We start from the raw sequence: 19,449 nt of genomic DNA on the forward strand, positions 1-19,449 counted from the left end.
ACCTCCCCCCAAACTGTCAGTCCCCTTGTTTTCTCCTCCAGATTGTTCATCCAGCCTGTCCTATCCAGACAGACCTGCCATAACCCCTTTTCACAACACAATTACACACACACACACACACACACACGCTGATATCTGTTTAAATAAACTTACCCAGTTTGCACTTCCCACATTTTTATAGTTTTATCCCTTGAGGCAGAAACGATATGATCTCCATTGGGCATGATGGCTACTGAAGAAACATTGTGGTCATGGCCTACAACAACACAGCAATGCATGTAAGTGATACACATGAAGCATGCGTGACTCTCCATGTACCATGGGATTTCAAATATTACACAATTCTAATTATGAGGGCATGCAGAAAAGAACTGCTACAAAACCATAGAAACCTTTACTAAACAAAATCATCAAAATGTGAATAAGTTAGACTACACTGGGCTTTCTATGAATTTTCAAGAAACCTGGATTTACATTTATGAAAGTTAAGGAACTAGTAACTAACAAATCAGTCTATAAGAAAATACATATGTAGGCACCATGCTTCTGGTTAAATCACAACTTATACAACTGCTTAATACAAAACATCAGGATTATAAGAATTTTAATACATCCACGAGTCCTCCTTATTTGAATAGTTGCATATGAAACAAACAAGAAAACACCCAATCACCCATTCCTCATGGTTGATATGCTAACATAATATAAGACAGGCACATGATTGACAAAGCTAAAACGGACCAAATTTTTAAAAAACGATTTGGTTCTGTATTTTACACAATGGCTAATAATTCTTTTTTGTTGTTAATGTTCTTCAGAACAAAGAGAGAATAATCTAATTCATATTTTCAAAGGGCTTGCACTTTTGCAGCAAAAGCCTCGGTTTTCAGATAGTCTATAATGGTTAAAAGGAGTCTACCATGATTAGAAGGACTTTCCTTTTCTTCAAGTCAGAATAACAAACTGCACGTGGCTTACAGAAACATCAATTAGACTTAGAAAGAGATTCACCAGAGCTGCTAAGCTTTCCAAGTGAATTTAACGTGGGTGGGAACACACATCCCTGAAGTAACACCCTCTGTAATCACACAGCGGACTCACGCTCATTGAATGAATAACCTATTCTAACAAAACCTAGCCACATATCAGGTTTAAAGAAGCAAACAACAAATATCCCTTTTTAGTGAGCACCTCCTATGAACCATGTACCAATCGAAACATCAGATACAGGATCTCAATACAGTCTTATCCTCATAATAACCTTATGACTTGGGGAAGCTAAAATGTCTAATGTCAAAGTAAACAAGTAGGAATTTGAACCGACAAATCCAATGCTAAACCCCACAATCTTTCCCCAAAGCCACACCACCTCAGCAAAGTCTCCACAAGTTCTCACAATGACCAACAAAGAACATTAAAGGGGAATCAAGCCAGTGTCTGTCCCCCCCCCCCACCACCCCCCCCAACCCCCCCGCCAGGATTTCAGCTTCTCATTTGAGAAAAAGTTAATTTCCTGTTCTTTCAATCATACATAAATGTCCTGGCAGCTTTTATATACAAAAACATGCATAAACATTTAACATTATATGTAACTCTTAAGAGACACTTAAAACTTTCTAAAAGAAACTCTCATCTACCGTGTCACACCTACCATCTATGTCACACTCTGCTCCACGGACGTAAGCAAACAGTGACGGCAAGGAATCCGTACAGCCAGAAACAGTATTAGTCTCTCTGAAATGCTACACTAGAAATCCCTATTAATATCCCCCAAAACTGCAATACAGAAACTTCTCAGCCAGGAAGTCGTTTCCCTGTAGCCCAGGGTGGAACTGCCCCTACGGGTTTTCAAGACTGTAACTCTTTACAGGTGTAGAAAGCTTTAGCTTTCTCTCTGAGAGCAGCTGGTGGTTTTAAACTGCAGACCTTGACAGTAGGAGCCCAATGTGTACCCACTACACCATTAGGAGTCTTTCTATTAATATAGAAACCTTTAAAGCAGTGGGTTGCAACCCCTCTGGGGGTTCTAAATCATCTTCTAAGACCATCGGAAAACACATAAATATTTCACAATATACAATTACACATTGTTTTGTGATTAATCCCTATGCTTTATGTTTAATTATGCTCAATTTCTTAACAATGAACATACATCCTGCATATCAGATTATTTACAATAAGATTCCTAACAGTAGCAAAATTAGATATGAAGTAGCAACGAAAATAATGTTATGGTTTGGCGTCACCACATGAGGAACTGTATTACAGGGTTGTGGCATTAGGAAGGTTGAGAACCACTACTTTAAAGGGATAGTGAGAATAGTTGTAGAATGAAAAGTGTATACAGGGGTGGGGGCCAAAAGAAAGAAAAGTGTATGTGCACGCGCGCGCGCACACACACACACACAGAAATGGTGGCAATTAGGCTGAATTTAGTAAAACCACAGCATTTAAAACAAAGTATTAAAAAAAAAAAAAAAACTTCTTTCAAACTTACTACCATTGAGTTAATTCCAACTCATAGTGACCCTACAGGACAGGGAAGAACCATCCCTGTGGGCTGTAACTCTTTGCAGGAGTAGAGAGCCTTGTCTTTCTCCTGGAGGGCGGCTGGTGGTTTTGAACTCCTGATCATATTGTTAGTATCCCAACATGTAACCAACCCAATAAGCCACCAACCCACTACTTCACAGGGGTTCCTGTAAACAGAGTACAAGGATCTATATGAATTCTACATGATTCAGCAGACAACACATGTGACAACATGGTAGCAACTGCAGGCACAGGCTTTTTGGCTGTACTATTTTTTTGTACCTCTTCTGTAGGTTTTGTATTTTTCAAAATAATAAAATGTGGGGGAATAACACAGCTATTAAAAGTGAAACTACTATAAAAGATCCCCCAAGTATTCAGCTTTCATGAACCTGTTTATGTGCAGTTGTCACGTGACCTTTACACATCACCCTGTGAAGCTGGGACTCGGGGAACCTCAATAAATGCTGCTCTTCTGGCTACTCCCACCTTTAGGGGTCAAAAGTAAATCAAACCTATTCTTCAGCCCTTACCGTGCATGGTTCTGATGCATTCAAAGCCCTGAAAGTCCCATAGTTTAATGGTCATATCCGCAGAACAGGAAGCCAGAAGCTTGCCACTGTGGTCAAATGAAATATCCTGTACAGAGTCTGTATGCCCCTTAAGAGTTCGTTCAAAATCTCCAGTCTCATAATCCCAAACCTGTCAAGTAAAGAGAAAACTAGTTAACACCCATCCATCTCTCCTGGTTAGTTTCACAGTGGCACTCGGAGGCTGGTCTGCACCTTACTGACTAAGTATTCGAAAAGTGACAGCAAAAGATGAAGAGTCCCAGAAATATCACATCATCAAGTATAAATTGGGTCTTTAAAATATATTTTTATAAAGCAAACTAATGTTTTGATTATTAACACAGATATTTAGTGTCTACCACATACCTAACTGTGCTAGTGGTTAGGCTGATAAAGCTGAACAAGACACAGTCCTTTCTTAACATGGAAGCAGGCAACAGACATGTAAATGAGTTTAAAAATAAAAGTTTCCCATGTTATGACAGGCAGACGTTTATCTACAATTTTAGGAAGCAACAGTAGTAAAAGAGTAGTAGAACCCAGATACGTAAGAGGTGAAGTAAAAAATTCATAGGAATACGGATAATTAATTTTTAAATCATATAATTTTCTGATTAAAAAATAAATTGCAAATAAATAATTTATATAATATCAAGTATGAGCATCATAAGGAATAAATCTCAAGAACGTACTAAATGTTTATTCTGGTGGTCATATGATTGATTTTATTTTTCCCCAGGTAAGCATAAATTGATCTCTGGGAGGCTGCATAGCAACTAATTTGGGGAAACCTAGAAAATGCATTCTGAAAACTTAAAGAAATATAAATGCTCAACATTAGGGTAATGGTTAAATAAACAAACTTTGTAAGGAATGTACAAGATGTACATGATAGCTATGTAAAAATAAACAATGCAAATTTAGATACATACTCAGAACTATGTAAAACACACTAAAGAAAAATAAACTAGCTTCCAAAGATATTTTCTTTACAGAAAACGTGGCTGCATTTCCCAAATTAGTTTTTACCATTTAAATGTCCTAGCACTTCTACATGAAAAGTATCATGTGTTTAATTTTATATATAGTCTATGCCAAAGTATTTTAGAGTTTCTGGATACTACCATAAATGGTATTTTAAAATTTAAATTATTTATTGTTAATTTCCAGAAAATAATATTTTTTTATACTGACCATGTAGCTATATTCTAGAACCAATTTTTCATTTTGGGATAAACCTTATTTCATGATGTATTAATTATCTTCCTTATGGACTGCTGTATTTAGTTTGTGAATAACTTGTTAGAAATTTTACATCTATGTCCAAGAATAACATTGGTCCACAGTTTTCAACTTTCTAAGTCTTTCATGTACTCCAGTAAGTTACATTTCCAAAATATTATATCAAATGTAACTGACAAACTCTTATCATCACTGGGAATTCCCACTTAAAAAGTAAAGAAGTATCTTGGCAATATTGACATATATTATGATTTTAATCGGGAGTTCTTTTATTATGAGATGAAGAATGGTTTTATGTCTGCCAATTATTTTTTCTTTTTCTATAACCTGTCTGTTCATGTCCATTTTCCTACAAATACGTTAGTTTTTTCCTATTTATGTATACATACTGAAGTTGGCAACACCTTACTTGTTAGTTCCAAATGACATTCAGAAGTAACAATTCAAAAATTTAAATGGTCCAATTAAAACTTCAATCATGACTTGTTCCAAGTTGTCATTTCCCCTTGAGTATTGCAGTCAGATGTTGAGGAAGGCTATAGAACAGGCTGGCTCTAAAAGAGCAATCCTGTTGAACTTACCATTACACAAGAAATTACTTACACACACAAAAAGAAATTATTTACCGTAACATAATTTTTTTTTTAACTGTAACATCAGCTACAATTTATTCTGCTACTATATCTTACCTTATGGTGTTAGTATTTTTAACAAGCCTTCCCCAACAATTGAGAAAACTGAGCCATGAACATATCAAGCACTTTGCCCCAAATAATCACACATTGCAGATAATTACACATTGCAGAAACGCCTCTTACTGTGTTCTTCACAATTTTTGCACAGTATCTCTATGACAGCCATTCTTCAGAAACAGTCTAACTATACTACACTGAAGGAAGAAAAGCAGAAGGGAATAAAATGTTTTTTATGCCACAAAATATTGAGAAACGAGGTCTAAAAGCAGCAGAACAGAACAGCAGTTCTACCTCATAAGTCTGGCTGGACCGGAGGACGTGCACAGGTACAGACGGGAACTGGACACACAGGGAGCCAGGGCGGAGGGCCCTCAGGACCAGTGCTGAGAGTGGCGATACCAGAGGGTAGAGGGAGGGTGGGGTGGAAAGGGGTAACCAATTACAAGGATCTACATATAGCCCCCTCCCCGGGGGACGGACAACAGAAAAGTGGGTGAAGGGAGATATGGGACAGGGCAAGATATGAAAAAATAATAATTTATAAATTATCACGGATTCATGAGGGAGGGAGGAGCGGGGAGGGAGGGGAAAAATGAGGAGCTGATGCCAGGGGCTTAGGTGGAGAGCAAATGTCTTGAGAATGATGAGGGCAATGAATGTACAAATGTGCTTTACACAATTGATGTGTGTATGGATTGTGATAAGAGTTGTATGAGCCTCTAATAAAACAATTAAAAAAAAAAAAGAGCAGCAGTATTTATGATAGCAACTGGCTGAAAATAACACAGTCCCCAGGACACGGATGTGTTAATGGTCTAGCACGATACTAAGAGAGCTGTTAAGTTACTGAGTGCTGAGCACTGTGCTAAGCAGTTTTCATAAATTAACTCAGTCCTCATGAGCTAGATATTATATTCATTTTATGAATAAGAAAAGAGAAGTACAGTTACCACTTGAACCCAGAGCTTGGACTCTATACCATCATTAGAAACATAGAAAATACTTCTACAGTAAATTTAGTCAAAATAATAATGAATTACACTACAAAAGAGGTTTAAAAAGTTTGTGGGAAAACTGTTAAAATAATGGAATTTTTCACGAACCTTTTGAAGTCCCCCTTGTAAAACTACTTTCTTTATTGAAACAACCATGTGTACACGTTTAATTAACAACTAAATGTAAGAATCAACCATTAGTTTTGGTGATAGGTGACATAATTATACATATATATGTGTGTGTGCTTTAAAGTTTCTTGTAATATTCACTTATTAGATACAGTAAAATGGATTACTAACAAGTGTTGTCCATACTTTTAAAGCCACTGCTACAAAATCAAAGTATTTAAAGGGTTAACCTGTTCAAGAATGTCTACTTTCCCTCCTACCTGTAACAGTTGCAGTTTTTTCAGCACACAATGCTAAGAACTAGCATGAAATACTATTTTAATTCATGTCTATATACATTTGACAAATAGTAACATATTAATGTACCAGATGTGTAATTATTACAGCCAATTTATGGTACTACACATTTAAACTAAGACTCCTTCCAGTCTGCAGCCCTGACTCAGAAACGATGAAGAACCCCTCCCCTGCCTTTGGCTTGGAAAACTGTACTCATCATTGAACTGTTTTACATGAAGAATGTGATTACTTTCCCACCCAGCCCAAATTTTCTGAATGTACTATAGTATTGAAATGGTCATTCCTAATCTACTGTTTCTATTTTGTCACCATTCATTACTGCATAAAATCCTAATTCACTTTCAACTACTTGATTGTAGCTTTGTTCAATAGCAAAGATGTCTCAGCACTAAACCCATGTCTTTTTAGTTTTTATTTTTAATCTCTCTAGTATAGCATATGTTGACAGCTACTCAATAAATTTTCTTTTTCTTATTGCGATGCATAGAACCTGAGTTTTTTAATGGTAGGCAATATGCAAAGCAGTAAAAATAGTCATTGAAATGTCAACATTTTATTGTCTTATGCTTGTCTGTCATTATGTGAAATCTATGTGTGTGTGTATATATAAAATCTATACTCATAGTTACTTAATTATACTACAACGAATGCAACAAACTCTAGATTTAAATTGAAACATGCCCGAGAGCAGCAGTTCTCAACCGGTGTGTTGTGAACCCTTTGGGGGTCAAATGATCCTTTCACAGGGGTCACCCGATTCATAACAGTAGCAAAATTATAGTTATGAAGTAGCAATGAAGATAATTTTATTGTTGGGGGGTGTCACCACAACACTACATTAAAGGGTCGCAGCAATAGGAAGGTTGAGGAACCACTGCCTTAGTTAATCTACCTAACCCTTTCAATTATCTTTTCATCATTTATCACGCCTGTATCATAAAACAACTTATCTGATTAAAAAGACAAAAGCATTAAAATGTAGTATTTGCTTTCTGTACAAAATTCAAACATGAGAGAAATATGCTGCTTATAAAATTTTAAATTCCTACATTTTCACACTCGAAAGAGGACATTTAACTTACAATCTAAGACAGTCTTAAGTATGTCAAGGATAGTCATATTTAAATGACCCTCTCGCTGAATTACTGTGCAGAATATATTCACCCCTGAATCACTAATTTTACAAACCTGTATCATCACATATCACCCTTGAGTAAGGTGCATGCTGTACTTTCTCATTCACCAAGAACAAAAATCTTCAAGGTGATCTACTTCCCAACACTAAATTAACAGCTCTGCATTTTCTGAAATTCCTTGGCAGCATGCCTCTCAGGAGCTACAATGAAATTTTATTCTAAATCTGTCTTTTAAGGTTTAGCACCAATCACACACAGTTTCAAAGAGTCTCTCAGTCCCTCAGCTTGCATCTTCATTTTCAGGATCTTTTTATTATCTTCACCCAGTTAACTTTAAGTCTGCCTGTAATCATCACCCTTTGCACATCTTTCCATTTGGGGGGCACACACGCACACACACAGGGACACACACACACCCCTCCACCCCCAGTAAAACCCACCTTAATTGTAGCATCTTCTGAAGCAGAGACCATAACACTGAACACAGGATGGAAAATGACCCGAGTGACTGGACTCCTGTGACCACTCAAGGCGTATTTCTCTGGTGGACGGGGAATCCATTCTTTTGGGTCTCGTTTCTGACCAAGAGGTCCACCCGACGTAAACTCTTCTTTTGCTTCATTTAGCTTTGATTCTAATTCCATAACCTTGAGAAGGAACATGCAGTTATTTATAGATTCTAATAGGAAAGAACACCTGCTATATTATTTTAAAAAAAAACAATTTTGCATAGAAGCAGGATACTTGAACACATTAATTAATTTCCAAAGATTTGTCAGATTATCTATAATAACACCAAAATATCATAATGGTATGACAAAAACTGAAAACAGAAAAATTGGGCTCAATTAACTACAAACTTCCAAGAAATTCAAATCTTTATTTCTGGTCATAGTATTTTCTACTTCTAATTTAGAAAAAGAGGAGTGAACGTGCCTTCGTTTCTAAACCAGCCATTTGTAGTAAATTCCTTCCAAATGACCATTCACATTATATATGCTAATAGTAATATTGCTAACAATTACTGAACACCTACTATGTGCTAGCCACCTTTCTAACAGCTTTTTGTGGATTAACTTGTTATTTCAAGGTTAATTTACTTATTTCAATTTTACTTACTAAAAGTATCAATTTAAGCTTGAAACATGACTTAAGAGTATTTACAGATCAAAAAATGGAAAAGCTCAAGAGATGAAAATGACTTATCTACAGACACATTTTAAGGTTAGCACCACCTTGGCTCCATGTGTTTCCTTTCTGAGTATACCAATCAGTTCTTTCAGGACTAAGCTGTTGAAATCAGGGATGTACAGATTCAACTCAAACAGTCACCCACTCACCCCCATTACATAAGGTAGGCTCATGTATTAAAAATGATCAAGCTTAGGTCAAAAGTTTCATAATGTACAGAAAATGTATTGTGAGTTGGTTAGACATAATTACTAATGGATGTATAATTTTTTTTCATATATTTACAACATTTGTGGGAGCTCACTGAATACAACTAATACGTATTTAAAAATATATCCCCATTACCTTTTTTTGTAATCTAATAACAGATGTCCATTTTTTTTCCAAAAGACCAGCATATTTCTTATCTAATTCTTCATTCTGGAGGGAAAAATGACAATTATCTAAAAGCTATAATTACTCTAAATAAATAAATAAAAGCTATGAGAACCCAAGTCATATAGACCACAAGATTACTTAACATCTGATTACGTGAAAGATAAGAACCATACACAAATTTAATGGCAAGTCGAACAGAGTAACAAAAGACAAATGAGGGCAATGGACTGACTGCTAACTACTGATGCATAAGTAAAATCCACTCATTTACTATGAATAGTTAGATATATTAAAAAAAAAAACCATACCACATACCACATCTAATTCAGCTTCCTTTTTAAAAACGGAATATGCCTCTTCATAGCCATTTGAACGAAGATAATCTGCTATAGCTCGGTTTCTGAAAGAGAACAAGCCCACATGATGCCTAACAAAATCTCGTTTCCCTGTTGAAGAGCAGTTTACTTAAAACCTCCTAAGCTTTTAAGACATTAAAGAAAATAAATCTTATTGGGGGGCTCTTACAGCTTTTATAAACAATCCACAAATCAATTGTATCAAGCACATTTATGCAGATTGCCATCATCATTTACAAAACATTTTCTTTCTACTTGAGTCCTTGCTATCAGCTCTTCTTTCCCCCTCCCTTTGCTGTGAACCCTTGATAAATATAAATTATTTTTATTTTCATATCTTACACCAGCCACTGTCTCCCATCACCTACATTTCTGTTGTTCATCCCCCAGGGAGATGTTGTTCTCCCCAGGGGAGAAAGGTTATCGACCTTCCTTCTACCCTGATGGTATCACTACTCCCATTATTGTTCCTGAGGAAGACTTGTTTTAAAGAGAGTTCTCATCTAAATCACAAAAAAGGAACTAAGTATTAAGGCCCTGATCACAGTATGTCCATATTATGCTACCATTCTTGCCCTTTTAGCAATCAATTTCTAATGTGCTGCTTACCTCATAAACTGTGGGCACTCTTAACGCTATAGTTCTAGATAAAACTGATACATAAGTAATTAGATAACAATGTGCGGCAGTGTTCACCACCAACTTTGCCTTCCCTTATTACCAATTATGTTAACGGACAGACTGGCAAACTTGGACTTATTTAGCAGAAAAATATTTTTATTAAAGAAAAATTAAAGTATTTTTAGATCAGAGATTGCTTTAAAGCATTAGATTGGCTAGGGAGGTTGGGGGGAGACATAAGTGATAAAATTACTACACTACCATGGAATGACATCCACTTAGGGTTAAAAAGAACTCCAAGGTTAGAGATCCTAAATTAGGCCCCTTTTTCTTTTTTTCTTTCTCCAAAGCATTTTCTTTCTACTTGAGCCCTTGTTATCAGCTCTTCATTTTTTTTCCCCTCTTTTTTAACATTAGGGGCTCATACAACTGTTATCCCAATCCATACACACATCAATTGTGTCAAGCGCATTTGTACATCGTTTCTCAAAACATTTTCTCTCCATTTAAACCCCCGACATTAGGTCCTCATTTTTCCCCTCCCTCCCCGCTCCCCCCTCCCGCATGAGCCCTTGATAGTTTATAAATGGGTATTTTGTCATATCTTGCCCTGTCCGACGTCTCCCTTCATCCACTTTTTGGTTGTCTGTCCCCCAGGGAGGAGGTCACACACAGTTCCATGTAATCGGTTCCCTCTTCCCTACCCATTCTCCCTTTACCCTCCCTGTTTTGCCACTCACACCACTGGTCCTATAGGGCTCATCCATCCTGGATTCCCTGTATTTTCACTTCCTATCTGTACCAGTCTACATCCTCTGGTCTAGCCAGACTTGCAAGATAGAATTCGAGTCATGGTAGTGGGAGCGGGGAGGAAACCTTTAGGAACTAGAGGAAGGTTGTATTTCTCATCATTGTTAGATCGCACCCTGACTGGCTCGTCTCCTCCCCGAGACTAGGCCCCTTTTACATGCTCTCTTCACATACAGACTTTCAGAGATCAGCTATCACCACTCCAGCACAGTTTACTCCACGATGCCTCAATGCCACATACGTAAGTGTTTGCTTGGGACTTCTTTTAAAAACACTGATTACAAAGTTAAAGGTTAATATATACACACGATTAAGCAAATTTGAATATGTATATATACAATAAAGGCCCATCAATGAACCTTAATATTCCATCCTCAAAGCAATCATTTCACTAGTGTTTTGTGTATTCTTTCAAAGATAATCTAAATACATGTACAATTATATAGTTTAGAGAGAACGGCTACCTATTTCTGAAATAAAATGCATAAATCTTCTGTATTTTACTTTATTTCACATGAAGCTGTTTTAAACAATCTAAGCAGTCCTTATCAGCAGATTTAGGCCTCTTTTTTGAAATTATGAGTTAATGACTTTTGTTCCTACAAGCAATGCTGCCATAAAAAACATCAATGCCACTGCTTACTTAAGATTTGGGGAAATAAAAAAACTCCAGTAATATTGTAGGATTCTTGGAATTAAGTTTTAATTCAATGACATGTTAAAAACAAACAAATCGTTTTTACAATAAAAACTAAAAATAAAAAAGCTCAAATACAATAGTGGGGAATAACACAATGCCACTGCTTACTTAAGATTTGGGGAAATAAAAAAACTCCAGTAATATTGTAGGATTCTTGGAATTAAGTTTTAATTCAATGACATCTTAAAAACAAACAAATCGTTTTTACAATAAAAACTAAAAATAAAAAAGCTCAAATACAATAGTGGGGAATAACAATCAGGAATTAACCAAAAATTTTTATGTTCCAGGTAAACGAGAATGCCCAAGATCAAAGTACCCTAACAGTTTGCTTTGCACTCAGGGACATGGATTTGAGAAATTCTCAACGTGATCCTAAAATCTGTACCTGTTTGCAGCATATACCACAGCCTGCACCCTTCTGGCCTATTCTACTTCTCACTCACTGCCGACCAGTTGGTTCCCATGCATAGGGATCCTTTGAAACAGAGCAGGACTATCCTTTTGGGTTTCTGAGACTCTAAATCTTTGCAAGAGTGAACAATCTCATCTTTTTTCTTCTAAGTGGTTGGTGGGTTTGAATCAGACCAGTTCATTACGCCACCAGGGCTGCTGGGTAACTCAATTCATTAAGAAAGATCTTCATACAGTCCTGAAGTCGACTTTTTAACTTCAACCAATTAGACCTATTTGGGTCTTACAATGCAAAAGAAGGTCACAGTGGCTATCTCTTGATACTCCCATCAAATACTGTGTTGGCTAAAAACCTTCCCCCCAAATAAATTTCCCTTTGGTTAGAATATCCCAATAATAAGGAAAACAAAGAAGCTAAAAGCTAGTTCTTGGTTTCCTTTATTACTATTATTATTATTATTATAAAAAGCAAATAACACACAAAGCAGAAAATGTAAGAGTTGCTTGACACATGGTACACAGTTTACAACACTCAAGCAAGGCCATATAACTGAAAATGTGTACAAACTTTTTTTTGTATTTTTAAAAAAATTAATCATTTTACTTGGGGCTCGTACAACTCCTATCACAATCCATGCATACATCCATTGTGTCAAGCATATTTGCATACCCGTTGCCATCATCATTCTCAAAACATGTGCCTTACACCTGAGCCCCTGGCAAATGTGTATAAATTATAACAACTACACCTTTAATAAGAAGTCACTTGGGAGTCCTCAAGAGTGTCACCACAACCTTTTGAGCTAAGCTCTCTGCTCTGATCAGCCTGCAGATCCCCTCAGAAGACACTCTGATTGGACTTTCTGGGGGAAGGGACCCTGAGAAGACTAATACAAGCATATTACTAAGAGAACAGTCTGCAGTCCCTAACTGGAGGGACATGTTTAAATATGCTCTGTTCAGAATAAACCTGTCATACACAAACTGGGATCCTAAATGTATACAGCTTTTAAGCAAGTATATTAACCTGCTAATTTTATTCAATATGTCATGAAAATCTTTCCCTGTTCAGTGAAAACATCAGTTATTTTAGTGTCCAAATAATGTCACACAGAAGCAGCAAATTTCACTAAAGCTGTTAGTATTAAGCTTTATCTAATTGCTGGATTTCTGGTTGTTTCTATTTTTCCATCATTTTAAATAATATTGCAAACAAAAATCCGTATAGATAAACCCTTTCTCATATCTTTATATCTGAGTCAAAAGAGATCTATATTATTAGGATAATTTGATAGCTAGCCTCAGAAAAGTCTGTTCCCTAGCAAAGTTGTACCCCATTTATGCTCATTGCTGCAGATATGAATGCCCCTTTACCACCTTTATTTTTCAAACACTTGAGTTACTTAGCATTTGATTTTTTGGGGGGGATGACTTGACACCTCCATACTTTGCTTATATAACTCTTATGATATAGATTAAATATTAAGACTTTTAAACTTTGCAAAATACCCAACTTCAGTGTGGCTTAATCCAACATCCATATATTTTAAAAGATATGTATTAAGCATGATTTATGAGAAAGATGCAGATAATTTAAATGTGCATACTGCAGCACATCAAAATAGTTGTATCTTACACATTTATATGTTTTATAAGACTTTAATTCCAGAGGCAGAAAAACAAGAACCCAGTAACATTTGCAGTCTCATTTGATTCTAACAACCATTCTGTTGAAATACTAGAATGAACTCTTCCCAATAGTACAGTACACATCGGCAGACTGACGTATGTAAGGCACCTCACTGTTACCACCACCCTCCTGTCAACCGTGGTAGCTTGCTATTATTGTAGTGTTAGAAGCTAAGCCAGTGCTGTTTCAAGTCCCAGCAGAGTCAGGTTAGATGGGTTTCAGAGAATCCTTCAAACTAAGATAGACAAGGAAAAAATGCCTAGTGCTATACTCCCAAAAATGAGCCAATGAAAGCCTTACAGATCAAAACAGCACTGTTGGACTTGCTGGCTTCAGACATGTCACCAGGCAGAATAAACTGCTAAAGGAATTAAAAGTGTGTGAAGTTGAGGGCCAACGAAGGCAAAGGAGACCCTCAGTATGATGAATCGGCACAACAGCCACCGAGAGGGACTCAAACATGCCAGTCACTAGGAGAACGACACAGGATTGGGAGACACTGAATTCTATTGCATGTAAGGTTGCTGTGGGTTGGGGTAGCTCCCTGCCTGTCTGTCATAGTTAATAAGAAGGAAAATAGCGGTGGACACATGGCGAGCCTATGACCAGAGTAGAACTGCCCCCGGTGAGTTTCTATACTCCTATGGAAGTAGAATTTTCATCTTTCTCCCAAGATAGGGCAGAGTATAGATGCTGCTCAGTAGAATTTCTGAAGCTGTAAATCTGCAAAGCACACAGCATCATCTTTCTGAAGTAAAAAAAAAAAGTCAATAAATTAGAAGTAAAGTATAAATTAGTATGGGACAGTTGTGCAAAGCTCCTCAATGACGGCCAATGCCTACATCCGAGTCCCAGTAGACCTTTAGTCAATTCTATTCCCTTATCAGATATAGTTTTGTCAGTTACACTTCAAGTCACATAATCAAAGTTAGAAAAAATAAGTTGGGTCTTCATGGGCAGTAAGTTTTCACCCCCACCATCACCTGACCTCTCAATATCTAAGCTAACTTCACTGTTCCAGTGATGTGGGACTTCTAATAACTCAGGCAAGATGTACAGTCATCACTTAAACGTATAAAAGAAGAATCTCTTGTTTTTAACAGCTTAAAGGATACATCTAGGGCCATTAGTATTTTCAGTTGCCAAAAACTAGAATTGATTTTCATCAGTTTTATTGAGGATGGAAATCTTTATTTCTTTTGAAAGAAAGAAAGTGAGTGATAAACAAATGGCTATCAAAGTAACTAAACTATAAGCACACTTGTCGCTTGGAATCCAGCTGCCAGGGACATTACAGGAGCGGATTATGAGACTGTGAATCTCTACAGAAGCAGACAGTCTCCTCTGTCTCCTGCAGAGAGACGGGTGGTTTGAGTCACTGACCTTGCAGTTAGTAGCCCAATGCTTAGCTATAACACCAGGGCTCCTAAAGCTGGCAGCCATAATTTAAATTAATCCCCCCTAAAATGAAAAGCCAAACCAGTAACTATCTAGAATTAGAAAAAAATGGCAAGAAACCACCCCCAAAACAGAAGACCTTAATCAAAGACTAGAACAAATTTAAAATGAGTCTAGGGAAAATAATAGGATGGTAAATTTTAACCCAAGTATATCTGCATTAATCCATTTTCCAACGTATTCATTCTTTTTTCCCTTCGAACCATTTTATTTATTTTTAAATCATTTTATTGGGGGCTATTACAATTCTTTTCACACTCCATCCATCCATTGGGTCAACCACATTTGTTGCCATCCTCATTCTCAAAACATTTGCTTTCTACTTGAGCCCTTGGCATCAGCTCATTTTCCCTCCTCACTCATGAACACTTGATAATTTATAAATCATTATTTTGTCATGTCTTACACTGTCTGATCTCCCTTTACCCACTTTTCTGTTGTCAATCCCCCAAGGAGGATGTTGTATGTAGATCCCTGTAATCGGTTCCCCCTTTCGACCTCACCCTCCCTCCACCCTCCTGGATTCCCTGTGTTTCTAGTTCCTATCTGTACCAGTGTACATCCTCTGATCTAGTCGGATTTGTAAGGTAGAATTGGGATCATGATAGTGGGGGGGGGGGGAGGGGGAGGAAGCATTGAAGAACTAGAAGAAAGTTGTGTTTCATCATTGCTACACTGCCCCCTGACTGGCTCGTCTTGCCCCCATGACCCTCTGTAAGTGGATGTCCAATTGCCTACAGATGGGATTTGGGTTCCCACTCCGCACGCCCCCTCACATTCACAATGATATTTTTTGTTCTTTGATACCTGATCCCAACGACACATCGGGATCACAGAGGCTGGTGGGCTTCTTCCATGTAGGCTTTGTTGCTTCTGAGCTAGATGGCTGTTTGTTTACCTTCAAGCCTATAAGACCCCAGACGCTATATCTTTTGATAGCCGAACACCATCAGCTTTCTTCACCACATTTGCTTATGCACCCATTTGTCTTCAGCAATCGTGCCGGGAAGGCGAGCATCATGGCACATTAATTCTTTCTGAGGTAAAGGCTAGTTACCTCTCTGGACAATAATCAGAGGGTCTTCATGAAACTCTACTCGTGGATTTTGGCCTTTAACTGTCATCCAGTCTTCTGAAAACTGGGTGCTCAGAATTTAAGCTCCAATACAACTTCTTCTGAGCTTAGATTTTTATTCTTTATGATTCTTAGATGGCATAGGCTAGTGTGTTTCTTCCATGTGGATGTAGCTGATATCTCACTTAGATGGCTGCTTGTTTTAAGACAAGCTTGTAAGACCTCAGACCCTTTATGAGGGTAATTATTTCAATATTGCATTCTTGATTTTAAAACACTCCTAGACAATGGAAAGTCTTCATTAACACGAAAAAGAAATCACTCTTAAACTAACATAATAGTGGTGAAACCTTATAGTAAATCAAGCCCTAACAGATAAAAATGAAGATCTCTTAAAACCCGGTCAGTCATCCATGTATGAGCAAGCAGCATCTCATGCATCTGGCTAAACACGACTTCTTTTGTAGTCAGAGCACAGTGCTTACCCTCTGGTAAATAGAAGGGTATTTGATAATCTCCAAATCTTGTTCATAACCAATTTATCACTTTAAAACTGGTATAGGTTAAGTCGTAAAGTCATATACAGTTGTCAATATCATGCTGCTTGATAAATCATTTACTTGTCCCTGGGGTCCTTTCCCTCATTCTGAAACGCATCCAGGCCTCTGGTTAACCTCCAACCTCAAGCACAAAATAAGAGCCTCAGGTGTTTAACTTTTTCTCTGTCACTTGATCATCTGAAGTGATTTCCACATTTCACTGTTTTATAAATAAGTGTTGAAATAGGCTTTTAAAAGCAATCACTAATTTCATAATTTTGGTTCAAACCCACATATAAATACCTTTCTTTTAGTTTACTGGCTTATTCTTTTGACAAGTATAATAACGACAAGGAAAAATCTTAGTACTCCGACAATAGAGAATGAAATATTATTTTAAGAACGTCTAAAGACTTTCATCTAAAAAAAAAAAAATTAAAATTTCAAAAATGTTTTTTTAAAAACCCAAAATGAAAATGCTTTAGTCTTATTTTGATAACTCAGGAGGGCCTTAGTAATTTTTTACTTTGATGTAATAATGAGAAATATTAACAATCACTCTATGGGAAGCAATGTCCACAATATGGTAGAGGTTACATAACTGTAAGTTTTGTTAATTTGTGACTTAATCTTTACAGATGTAGTTTGCCAAGTCTTTCTTCTCCAGAGTCACTGTGTGGGGCATGAACCACTATGAATTGCACACAAACCATTTGTGTAATTAATCTTCTTCAACCTAGTTTTTTAAAGTAAAATATAGCTTTTAAAATAAGGGGGTCAAATTACGAAAACTTAGCAATTAGTTTTTGCTTCTTAGCAAACACGTAGGAGATATGAAGTGCTGTAGCTGGGAGTTCAGGACCACAGTTTCCAGGGAGCCTAAGGTCAACTGGCACAATGCAGACAACATCTACATCCTTCTTTGGTGAGCAGCAACTGGGTTTTAAGAGCTTGTGACTGGCCACCAAGGTGCGGCTACTGGTCTCTCCCAGATGGGAATGAAGAGTAAAGAAAATGGAGACTAGAAACAACTGGTCCTAATGGACTAAAGGACTATACAGCTCAGTCTCGGAGACCAGAAGCATTAGATGCTTAAAATGCTCTGAAAGCTATCACATTAGAAGATCCTGGGGTAAGGTGGAGGAAAATATGAAACAAAATTAAAAAGCATAAAAAGTACCAGGTTTTCTCATCAAAGATAGGGACCAGTAGATTTCCAAGACTATGGCCCGTTGTCACCCTGCAGACCTGGAAATGAACTCATCCTCATGGTCTGTATCTTGGGTGAGTAGTTGGGCAAGTGTTGGACTGCTAACTTCAAGGCCAGTGATTCAAACCCACCAGTGACTCCATGGGGGGAAGCTGTAAAGATTTGTAGTTTCAGAAATCCCATACAGAGTCACTCTGAGTGTGATCTCACTGAATGGCAGTGAGTTTGCTTGTTTCGTTTTTAAATAAGGGGACAGTAACAATAGGGGGAGCAGATACCTTAGAATAATCAGTCATTGGAGATTTTAAAAGTTAGCATTTGCTCACAATCAAAGTTCAGAAAATTGGAAGTTAGAGGAAAGGAAGAAAAATGGAAACTGGATACACAGGAAGTAGGAGAAGTGATATTGTCCATTGTAGAGATTATAACCTATGACATGAAGACAAAGTATCAACGAATTGTTGAAAGGAAAAGTGATTCACTCTGTAAACCTTCACCCAATTCATAAAAGTTTTTGAAAAGTTCTATATCTTATTTTAAAAACAAGCAAACCGTATTATGGAAAAAGCAGCTTCAAAACACCTAGATTTGTATACCAAATCTACAACTAACTGATTGAATTTATGAACAAATCTCAAACTCCTACTATGTAAAGTAAGGATTTTAAGTATGTGCTTAAACCCTAACTGGACTGGACTATATTATCGTTCCACTGATAAATTAATGGGACACATTAAAGTATTAAAACCCAATGCTTCATAGTAGTAACTATGTAAACTGGCCTCATTTTAAAAGACCATTTGCCAAAAGAATATTGATAAATATGTGAATAAACTTTGAGACACAGTATACCACTCCAAGCAGTTTAATTAAAATATATAACCCTAAACCAGAAAGGTATATGTATACTGATACTACTCATCAACATATATTATTTAAAATGTAAAATTTTAAACACGAATATTCTAAAATGTAAATTAAGTTAAATAAAATATATGTAGTAATATAGAAAAGATTTATGAAAGCACTGAGTAATAGGCAAAAAAGAAGGTTCCAGATTCTAAGATTACAAATATGGGGTATGGAAAACTCATACAGAGATAAAAAGAAGTAAAAACGCAAAAGTATGGTTTTGCTAGAGTGCTAAGTTTCCCATTTCTGTTGGTCAGTTGTTTTCTAAACTAACTTATAATTAAAAAAAAAAAACTGAATATAAAGGGGGGAAAACACCATAAAGTAGAAAAACTATTTAAAAGGAAAAAAGGTTTATCTCCTCAAAATACATAAATATTTATCTTGAGAAAAATATTTGTAGTAAAATACAAGAATGAAAAATGTAGGATACAACTAAAATTCATTTAAGAAGACCAGACATATTGGTCTGACAGAGGCTGGAGAAGCCCCTC

The 19,449-nt window shown here is 36.7% G+C and overlaps 1 protein-coding gene across 2 annotated transcripts in view; it reads right to left on the reverse strand.

The window, feature by feature from the left end:
* Positions 1–19,449, reverse strand: part of PAFAH1B1 (platelet activating factor acetylhydrolase 1b regulatory subunit 1) — a 36,664-nt gene that overhangs the window by 10,879 nt on the left and 6,336 nt on the right. The window contains exons 2-6 of one of the 2 annotated variants that reach the window (XM_004706870.2): positions 9,486–9,570; positions 9,138–9,212; positions 8,042–8,248; positions 3,066–3,234; positions 154–256 (exon numbers count right to left, since the gene is read on the reverse strand). In XM_004706870.2, the coding sequence (XP_004706927.1) occupies positions 154–256; positions 3,066–3,234; positions 8,042–8,248; positions 9,138–9,212; positions 9,486–9,570 (639 nt within the window). Of the gene's footprint in view, positions 1–153; positions 257–3,065; positions 3,235–8,041; positions 8,252–9,137; positions 9,214–9,485; positions 9,571–19,449 lie in introns of those variants that run through there. The other variant, XM_045299346.1, reaches the window with a different exon arrangement.

Source organism: Echinops telfairi, unplaced genomic scaffold (assembly GCF_000313985.2).
Source record: "Echinops telfairi isolate 266 unplaced genomic scaffold, ASM31398v2 ScPeMD7_7458;HRSCAF=8496, whole genome shotgun sequence".
Classification (NCBI taxonomy): Eukaryota; Metazoa; Chordata; class Mammalia; order Afrosoricida; family Tenrecidae; genus Echinops; species Echinops telfairi.